Raw genomic sequence first — 11,091 nt, 5'->3', positions numbered from 1 at the left:
AGGTTGCAAAGGTTTAAGTAAGTCTTGATCCATTATAATTTAGGCATGCATTCACATATACATGTAGATGTGTGCAAATTACATATATATTTTAAAACTAAATTTTTATTCATTTCAAGAATTGACATTTACTTAGCTTTTTGTTCTAATTTATTAAAATTATTGATATAGTATAGTTATAAAAAATAACTTCCTGTCTTCAGCAGTTCTTTTTCTGAGATGTTAAATTGATCAACTAAAGAGCTTAGAAAAGTATCTCCTTAAAGTAATAATTTAGGCATAATTAGATTCAAATGTGCATTCATAGAAAAATGTCTTCTGATCACTGATTTTTTTAATGTATGCTGTTGCATATATGTATTTTCTTGTTACTTGTTCTGATTACAGTAAGTCCAATTACAAAATTACTGCGTTTTTATTGAGGTTTTTTATTTATTTCTCTACCAGTGTGGGTATGTAAAAATTTGATGTCTTAGAGAAAAGATGTGGACTTTAGTTTCTTCAGTGTTTTTGTTATTTTTTTTTCTCTTTTTCATAGAATACTAAAAGTTAACACCAAGTGCTTAGGTAAAAGATGGCAGTAGATATCAGAAGTATCTAATCGCAATGAGACCTTCTTAAAAGCAGTTGCTATTATTTTGTATGTACTACCAAAGTTCAAATTGTTACTTTAAAAAGTATTCTTGGTGAGTATTACTGATTCTGATCACTGCTGCTCATTTACCAGTTTAACTGAATTATGGCTCTTTATCACATCTTCGTGCCCCAAACTTCTAACCTGAATAGAAAAAAAGAGAGAGAAAACTTTGTTACTGGCTTTCTGACAATGGCAGGGAGTGTGTTAAACCAGTGTAAAATTCAATTAAACTGTCTAGCCAGGTTTTTGAAGCTGAAATGCAGACCCTTTCTGTTAAGCTTCTTATTTTCCTGTGACCGACACCAGTGGATGCTGGGTTATGCCAAAACCAACAGGCTGTAAAGTACCTTGTTTCATGCTCCCAGCTGATCAATATTTTTATTTTCCAGGCTTGCCCAGAAATCTGGAGGCAGTATCACCTCACGGTGAGTAGAAACACCTTTTTATTTTTCCCAAGACCCAGCCTATTTACCCTTCTCTGAACTGCTGACCATAAAATATAGACAAGCATCTTCTGCTGAAGATAATAAACATCTGAAGAGTTTTTGTACTGAGAAAGCAATAATATACTTTTTCTATTCTCTCCTGCCCACAACCCTATCATTTATCTTCCTGTTCTTAAAGGATTTTGATTGTTTTTTATTTCTGCATTGTTTAATAATTACATCATGGTTCTCATTCTTCTTTGACTATATTCATTAAAGAGAAAATGTATGTTAGAAGCCATAAAAACAGTAATAATCTAGTGTCCTAAAAATATTGTATCATCCAGAGTCCACAAGCATACATTTCAGAGTATCTTCCATTATCATTTTTCTGCCTTTACTGAAATATTTGAACATTTTTAAAAGGAAGCCAGAGAAAGTTTATTGTATCTTTTATATAACACAATTCAGCTGTCCTGTCCTTAAGCCCTTCTTGGCTTATTTTAAATGTATAAATATGTGCTTAGTATCATTCAAATGATTCAGTTCTCTGGTTTCCTTTTATTGTAATTTTAGCCTAAGTGGAAACAGAAAACATGGTTGCTATAGACTCCAGCTTACTAATGCTCAAGATTATGAAGTCAGTTTACATTTACTATTCAGCTTAAATAATTTTATGAGTTCACCATACCCCTACTTGTCATTCTTAATGTATTAAATATGTTGTGCTAAGCAAGAGACTATTTTATTTTAATTGTATGTAGATATAATTTATGTTAATAGTTGTTAAAATTTTGGCATGTTAGTATAAAAGTTTTTATTTATAAAAATAGGTTGTAAAAAGAGAAAAGGTAAAGTTTTGCAAAATATATCTTCTTTTTCCTCCCCACTTACAGAAATTGAAAGTAAACCAGTAGGTAGACTCATACTATCATTTTGTCTGTGGCAGCCCCAAGAAGCCAAGTGGTGTTTTTTTTTTTTTCTTCACATTTTGTTATCACCATTTAATTTAATAAAGAATCTTCAATTATAGAAAGCAGGAATTTCTCAACTCTTCCTCAAATCTAAAACAGGCAGTTAAAATTGTTAATGTTATACTAAAAGATACATACATGCCCGTGTATTCCATGCTACAGATGTAATTCATCTGATTACATCATGTTATTATGTTTGTGCTCATGGAGTAATTTTTTATCCTAGCATAATATGGTGACATCCTTACAACCTAAACATGATTAGAATCTGATCATATTTTGTACTTTTCAAGATCTCAGAATCAGTCTTTGTAGGCATATAGTAATTTTTTATCGTTAATTTTATTAAGTAATATCCTAATAAATTTGTCGTTGCATTTCTTTTAGCTTTCTTAATTTAGAGATTTCCAATTTTGGAAACTTGAAGTATGGGAAGTACTATTTTTATGCAGTTCTTTTCATTATTTATATTTAATGTTATTTTCTATAATTGTCACTGAGCAAGAAAATTTGGTTTCTAGTATCAGAGAAATATTTGAAGGCCTGTTTAATATCTTACCTTTTCAGAAACATTGTAAAAAAGAATAATTGAGGTAAAAAATAAATGAAAAAAATTAATTTGCCTTTTGTAGAATACTATATTCTGTCTGTAGGTATAACAAATTCAGTTTGAAAACTGCATTTGTCCCTATCTGGAATCCTATTTAATTTTTCAAAGTACTACTAAATTAGCCATCACAATTCATAATTGTCAAATTTTAATTAATAATGAGTTCACTATGCAAGTATAACACTTGTATAGTAACACATCATCATGCATGCATATTTATCTGACCATCTAAAATAAAATAGTTAATTATTTAAATTATTTTATCAGCATATGAGCAATAGCCAAATATATACAACTGAGCAATATTCAGTCTTGAGTAAAAGCAAGATGCGTGCTGATTTTACTCTTCTTTAGCTCTTTACTAGGCGATGGACTGCCATCTATTGACTCATAGTAGTTCTCACACATGAATTTGGCATCAATCAGAATAATGACCAAGTAGTGAACTAGGTTAGAATTGCTAACTTAGTTAGCAGTTGAATACTGTATATTCATTTAAAACAGTCTGCTTAGAACTCTGGAAAAACCTATACCTAATCATGGATTAATTTCTTTTTCTAATAAAAACGTATCTATTTCTTACCCTAAAAGATCTGTGGGTTTTTTTTTTTTTTTTTGGAGGGAGGGGGAGAAAATAATTATGTATACAGTTTGGAAATGTTTACATTTGAGAGCTTTTCAATTACTTTTATCTCCCTCTCAACCTGTAAGATTAGAAGGTTCCTTACAAAACACTTTGAGTTTTAACAACTACAAAGTAAGGTCTTTCTAAGAATCATTTTCTTAAAAGAAAAAAGTCTATAGGTTAAACAGTATTATTTTTCAAACATATAAGATGATGAAGTTGATTAATATAATAAATTCTTGTGAAATGTTTCAAATAGAAAATTTTCATAAAATATATTCTGAAATAAGAAAAAAGTTATAGAAGTGCTCACCATTTCCAATCGTTGACATGAGTGAGCAAATGAAGTCCCTTTAACTACTTGTATCTGAATTGAATGGCTTTCTAACTAAGCTTAACTTCACTACATACTAAGAACTAAAAGTGTCACCCTAAAGGACCCATGCCACTAAAACTTAAAAAGTACTACATATGTGTATACACACACACACACACATCATAACAATTATATGGCTAATGTTATTTTTTTACATATTTTAGTGGCTATACTATATATAATTTAGTGTCTTTAGATTGTTGATTTGGAAATTTACATGGAAAAACTGTTTTTATTTAACAATTACATAATTTCCTCAAATAGTCAATATTCTTACTTCCTGTAAAAATATCTAGAAATTTTTAAAATTTTTAATAGTATAGCCCTATTCTTGTGCTTTAATATCAGACTTTTGTAAAACCTGACTTTTTTATTATTTTATTTTCAAATAACTCATTCTATATTTTTAAAAATTTTTCCCTCTTTATTCAAGAAGGAAAATCCCTTCCCCCATCTCCTGTCATTTCTAGTTTCATTTATATTTAAAAATCTTAGGCCACTGTGGCTACCAACAGAATTTTACAGCCAACAGAATTTTAACTACTAGAGACTGTAATTTGACAGGGATTGGGCATTTTGTTAATCTTGTTTTTAATCTACTTACTTAAAAATATAACCAGGAATTTACTATTTAGAAGCTGTATGTATTAAGAACCAAAAAGGACAGTACATCTTTTAGATATAATTTTGCACTTGGATTTTTTTGTGCACATTGTTAGAATGTATTTCAACCCTGCTATCTTTTTTTTTAACTAAAGATTTAGGGAAGAAGCTAATGTTAATTTATTTAGAAGAACTCAGTTTTAAATATTTTTACACATCAAGTTTGGAATGCTTAGAATTCACATTTCAAAAATTAAAAATGTTGTCTGGGAAATGGAGAAGAGTAATGAGTTTCCCTGCCTTCCCTTCTGGCCCAGGAAAGGTTTTTGACCATAGTCCACTAGTAATCAAGTATACCTGAACCAGTGAGAGGGGAGAGTGTATCTGAGGGACCAAAGTTAACGATATTCCACTTCACCTTGCCACTCCGTTTTCTTTCCTTACCTGGAAGCATCAATTTAGAAACACATTATCATGAGCTTTCCTAGTGTGATAATGTTTTCACAATATGAATTTAAAAACTAAGTAAGAATTTTTATCTTCTAAAGAATTCTGGGCCATACTAAAGTGTATACCCTTAAATGTCAACAGATTGGAATTTAACTTTAGAACTGTGTTTTATAGTCCAGAAGATGAAATAAAAAAGTGGATTTGGGGTCTGAGGCTGTAGCGATACAAAAATCTTTATCCTAGGATTGTGATGTGAGATAGGGTACATAACAATTTTCTAAATGCCTAATGCTATGATGGAAAGTTTTTTTTTTTCTTTTTATTTTTTCTTGTTTTTTGTTTGTTTGTTTTTTGCAGGTCTGGGGGTGGAACCCAGGGGCATTTGGCCTTCAAGCTACACCCTCTACTCTATTTTTTATTCTTTATTTTGAAACAGGGTCTCAGTAAGTTGCAGAGGGCCTTACTAAGTAGCTGAGGCTGTCCATGAACTGCGATCCTCCGGTCTCAGCCTCCTGAATGCTAGGATTACAAGTGTGTGACCATGCCTGACGATAAGTTTGTTGTTGTTGTTGTTGTTGGTGGTGGTGGTGGTGGTGGTGGTGGTGGTGGTGGTGGTGGTACTACCTCCGGGCTACACTCCCAGACCTATTTTATATTTTATTTGGAAACAGGGTCTCTTAAGCCAGCAAGGCTGGCTTCGAACCTTCACGATCCTCCTGTGTCTGCCTCCCAAGCCCAGGGATTACAAGCATCCACCACCACACCCGGCAGGTTTTTCTTTTAAAATGAGAAATAAAAAGTTTCCAAAAGTCAGCCTCAAGTTAGAATCTTTTCATGGAAAAAAAAAAAAAACTTCTCTCTCTTAATTGGATACTTATTGGAAATTCTAAATATCTTTCTGAGAGCTCCTTAGATATATAAACAGATCTGCAAAACCCACAAGAACCAAAACCACAAAATCTGTAGCATTTGAGAGGTCTTTCTCTTCCCATGTGTTTGTGTGTGCATGTTTGTGAGTAAGTATGCACTAAGTATATACATATACACTGTGTATATCTGGGTGCTCAATAGAACTGGTTACTGGTTACACACTGTTTCTTAAAATGTTAACTCCAGAATAAAGTGAGGTTCAGTTCTCATTCTGTTTTGGAGCTTTCAAAACAACTTTTTCTCTGTATCATATTTTGAGCCCTGACGTAGAGGTATAAGTTTCTTTTGGGAACTCTTATTTTGGTAATTCAGTTTACTTTACCAACTTCAAGAACCAATAATACTCTTGTATAAATTGTAGGGTTTTTTACATATACTTCTGTTACTATTCTCTCAACATTTTTATTGATCAGGATTTGCTGTTGAGACATTTCATCTTTGTCAAATTTTCAAGTATGTTATTTTATTATTTTATTTATTTATTTTTATTTTTATTTATTTTTAATTTATTTATTTATTTTTGGTGGTACTGGGGTTCCTAGAAACCCTTTTATCTCCGGGTTACACTCCCAGACCTATTTTTATACTTTTTTAATTTGGAAACGGGGTCTCTTAAGCTAGCGCGGCTGGCTTCGAACCTGCGTGATCCTCCTATCTCCGCCTCCCAAGCGCGGGGATTACAAGCGTGCGCCACCACACCCGGCTTCAAGTATTTTATTTTTATTAAAAATGTACTGAATACTAAAATACTACTAAGGTGAGTGTATGTGTGCTCTGGTAATTTAGAAGACTCAAGACTCTCGTATGCTACTGCGGGGCCAGTACTATATTAAAGGAACCAGGTTGCTTCATCTTTCAAGTTACTTGGTATATGAAAAGCTTTTGGCTTTTGGTTTGGTTTGGTTTGGTTTTTGGTGCTGGGAAATTGAAACCAGGGCCTCACACATTAAGCATGAGCTCTTCCACTGAGCTATACTCCCACCCCAAAGAGAAATTTTTTGAATAAGCATTGATGACTTAATTACTCATACTCCATCTATGAAGACAGTGACCAAAATTTTTAAAGATTTTTCAAATGGAAAATTTTTGTAACTAGCTTTGTTTTTGTTTTAAATATTTACATTTTTCTTAATGAATGTAGTGTCAAAATTGTGCTAGCAATTTTTTACTTCAGTCTTACCATGTTTTGAGTATAAAAGGTAATTACTACATTTACATAGTATGTCGACTGATTTTTTTTTTTAATCTTTATTTCACTGGCATGTTGAACCACATTTTGCCAGAACTTATCATTGGAAGCAATTGAAAAATGCATTTTCAAAGCAAATGAAAACTGGAATTATCCATCTCAATAAATGAGATTCATTTAAAAATAAATACAATTTGCCAAATCATCAAAAAGCAATTTCCTAAAGCTTCTGTAAAGGAAAGTGAAAAACATGGATGCTGTGAATTATAGATGCATATGTTATTTTACCTCTTGTAATGCTTCCTCAGACATTAACAAATCATGTGTGTACATACTTATTTTTGGATGGAGATGGAGTAAAAATATTTTAGATTTGGATATAACTTTCTTATTATTTACTGAAGCACATGAACAAACCCTACCTCACATTTTTCTTTTCAAAGAGATACTGAAGTGTCTGTTTTTTCGTAGAAAATTCTAAACTGATTTGATTTTTAATATTTTAATGAAAAACTAGTTTAAATGAGAAATCAATATGGTACATTTTGAGTAGCTTTTCCTGTTAACATATTTAAATATCAAGTGCTTTATTACAATAATCCTAATGTAGATTTAAGTGTATCAGATAATGAAGCAATGAGAAGTATACAGCATCTACATGATCTAGAAAAACTTATTAAAAATGTTTTGACATAGAAGCAGCTGTGCTTTTGCTATCTTTTAAATATCTTTAATGACCTAATCACTGGTTCATTAATGGTTTTGTTCACTTCTTAGCTAGTACCATGTTACTCAATAATAAATTAATTGAATCTGGAGTTTACCATGAACACTAATTTTCTTTCTTCATGTGACAGGAAAGGTCTCTGTGCTTTGTTGTCCCACAGTGACTGAGGGAAAGGCCAGTAAATTTAGGACTTTTTGCCATTTGAGTTTTGAGTTTTACTTTTGTTTTTAAAATTTAAAGAAATTCTTGTGGTTATTCATTTTCTTAGGTATTAATACATATTTTTCTTAAAGATGATGGAAAGATAGAAAATTACATTCAAACTTTTTATTACCCTTTTCTCTTCCCCAGGTGTGTTCACTTTTGCTTTAAAAGAAATTATGTTTAGTCATTGCACGGGCAGTTTCTTTTTGATAGTTAAATGTGGTAATTCCATTTCTAAATGTTTATAATATGCATATATATAGTATACTTTAAATTTTTTTCTTTTGTTTCTCAAAAAGATAGACATTATAATCCCCCCAAAAAGCACATCCTGTATTTGCAGCTCTGCACTTTGAAAGAGTGCCCCTAGTATAGCAAAATTAATATAAATATAATATATAATTGTTCAGTATTTGACTTATATAGCAAATTAGTAATTTTTAAATCTGGGTGCTGAATGATGCCTATTTATGTCATGTTACTTATACATGAAGAGTATAGAAGTATAATATAGAATAATTTTAGCATATTTGAGTAATTACTTTTTATATGTATATTAAAATAGGAGATTTTTGTCATTCCTTGAAGAAATATATTCCAGGTGTTTGGGTTTTTAATACTCTTTTCTGGATATTTCAGTCTAATAATAAATGTAAATAAGGAATACTGGACCAGTGATATTTTCAGTATACATTCCTTTTAGTAGTCATGCATGGGAGTGACATGGTAGATTACAGTAATTCCTCACAGGTCTTAAGTATTTGGGAATCAATTAGTTACTCAGTTATGATCAACCATAACCTTTAAGAGTTTGGATAAATCATTTGAATAATCTGCAGGAAGGACCCCTAACTTCTTGATATGAACAGTCTCTCTGAACTCATGTTATACTTTTCTTTATGATATAAACTTTAGTAATAAAGTTAAGTTGAACTTAGTTTAAGGCTTCAAAAGTGCTCTCTCTTCAGTTACTAAAAGTAATGAATTATTGCTCACTTTGCTCAGATTGTAGACTTGGAATTCATAGGTCATTTGACATCAGAAAATCATGGGATTTGTACATTTATAAATACTTTCTTCCAGCTGTTTTGAAATTGATGGAATGATACTCAGACCAACAATTCTGGTTTTTAAGTAATGTCAAAAATATTATATGAAGAAAAATGCTGCATGTTTAGATATTTTTAAATATCTTTGGCATTCAATTATACTTTCACCTTAGTTGATATACCAATACATGGATGGGTCACTTTTCAAAAATGGGAAATATTCAAACTGAATGTTCATAAATCTGTATTAGCTTATAGATTAAAAAGAATTCATGTGTATATATTTTATTCATTTTTTCAAAAATCAGAGATCTGGCCAGGCATGGTGGCATGCACCTATAATTCCAGTACTAAGGACCCTGAGACAGGAAGATCATGGTTCAAGACCAACGTTAGCAGCTTAAGGAAACCCTGTTTCGAAATTTTTAAAAATTTTAAAAGGCTATTGGGTGTACCTGAGAGGTAGAATGCCCCTGGGTTCAATCCCCAGTGATGTGACAGACAGACAGACAGACAGACATAACTGAATCTACTGAGTAGATTATAAGGTCATCTTTATACTTTTATAACAATTGCATGCTTATAAATGCCAACTTTATATTAGTATATTTCTTTATAGATATCTTGTGGATTACTCTACATTGCTCTCCAGTTAGCAAAACTAAGTTTAGGGTTGTATCCTAACTTTGTTTACACAATAAAAATCTCAACTTTGACTTTCTTGGTTCCCTCACATTTCCTTTGTTTCCCATTGGACTATGTTTCCTCCTCATTTTACTTAAGTCCATAAAAAGATGTAGTATGAAATTTGGCAAGGGGGCCGACATATTTCTGAGGAAATTACTAAGGAGTGTTTTATATCATAAGGAAAGAATGCCAGCTTTGGAATTGGACTTCTACTCAGAGTCTGATAATTTTGTGTTCTAGATTGAAAAAGTAGTTAAAATATTTAACTTGTAAGAGCCTCAGTTTCTTCATCTGAAAAATGGGAAATATGCTTTATAGGATAGTGTGTGTGTGTGTGTGTGTGTGTGTGTGTGTGTGTGTTGCTGAGGATAAAACCCAGGGGCTTTTCTACCTCCGGGCTATACTCCCAGACCTATTTTATGCTTTATTGGAAACGGTCTCACTAAGTAGCTGAGGCTGGCTTCCAACCTGTGCGATCCTCCTGTCTCAGCCTTCCAAGCGCTAGGATTACAAGCATGCGCCACCACGCCCAGCTATAGGATATTTCTAAGTATGCAGTGAAATGATAAATGTATTTTACACAGTATATAGAATGTTTGTGTGTGTGTTTGTTTTGTGGTACTGGGGATGGTACCCAGGGACTTTCGACTTTCTGAGACTGACTGATCTCAGTGTAATGTTCTCAGGTTCCATCTATTTTCCTACAAATGACATAATTCCTACAAATGACAAATTTTGTTCTTTATGGCTGAATAAAATTCTGTTGTTGGTATATATCACATTTTCTTTATCTGTTGACAGACACCTTGGTTGGTTCCATAATTTGCCTATAGTGAATTGTGCTGTAAAAATGCAATACACACTTACCATATACAGGCTCCTGGGCTCGATCCTTTGAACCAAAAAAATAAAAAAGCAATGATACCACTTTGAAAAAATGTATATTAACCTAATAAATGCATAATTTTAAAGTGATAACTTCAGTCATCTGCACAGTCATCTACCCTAAGCAAATTAAATTTTATAAATATTTGCTTCCTATATAAATAATAATAAAATGAAATCAAATAATTCACACACCTGCCAATTATGGTACTATATGCTGGGGTAGAGGGCTGACGTTAGTCAGATGAGGGAGGAAACAAAATAGTCTATCAGTGTTTTGTACTTTGGGTTAAACTGCTTCATGCCAAGAAATCAGATTTCTTTTTTTTTTTTTTTTTTTTTTTTTGCAGTACTGGGGTTCCTGGAAGCCCTTCTACCTCTGGGCTACACTCCCAGACCAATTTTTTTTTTTTAAACAGGGTCTCCTAAGCCAGCACGGCTGGCTTCGAACCTGCGCGATCCTCCTGTCTCCACCTCCCAAGCGCGGGGATTACAAGCATGTGCCACCATGCCCGGCATCACTTAGATTTCTTAGCAAAACATAGTATTGTAAGAGCTGGATCAGTTCTGCAAACTCTCAAACTATATTCTCATAGATGTCCAGCAAAAAAGCAACAAAACCAAGCACTTTCTCAACACAGGTGACATGTATTCTTTCAAAGAGCATTCCAATTTCATGCTTGTTCCTTATTTTAAGACAAGGGCTAAGATGGAATATAT

At 32.3% G+C, this 11,091-nt stretch overlaps 1 protein-coding gene across 1 annotated transcript in view; it reads left to right on the top strand.

Annotated features, from left to right (window-relative positions):
• The window catches only part of ZCCHC7 (zinc finger CCHC-type containing 7), a gene marked incomplete at both ends in the record, with an annotated part of 217,408 nt that overhangs the window by 185,007 nt on the left and 21,310 nt on the right, over positions 1-11,091 (top strand). The window contains one exon of the mRNA XM_080709170.1: positions 1,027-1,062. Within this exon, the coding sequence (XP_080565296.1) occupies positions 1,027-1,062 (36 nt within the window). The remainder of the gene's footprint in view (positions 1-1,026; positions 1,063-11,091) is intronic.

Source organism: Muscardinus avellanarius (assembly GCF_963383645.1).
Source record: "Muscardinus avellanarius genome assembly, chromosome: 13".
Taxonomy (NCBI): Eukaryota; Metazoa; Chordata; class Mammalia; order Rodentia; family Gliridae; genus Muscardinus; species Muscardinus avellanarius.
The sequence above is the reverse complement of the archived record's forward strand: the minus strand, read 5'-3'. Positions and strand labels throughout refer to the sequence as shown.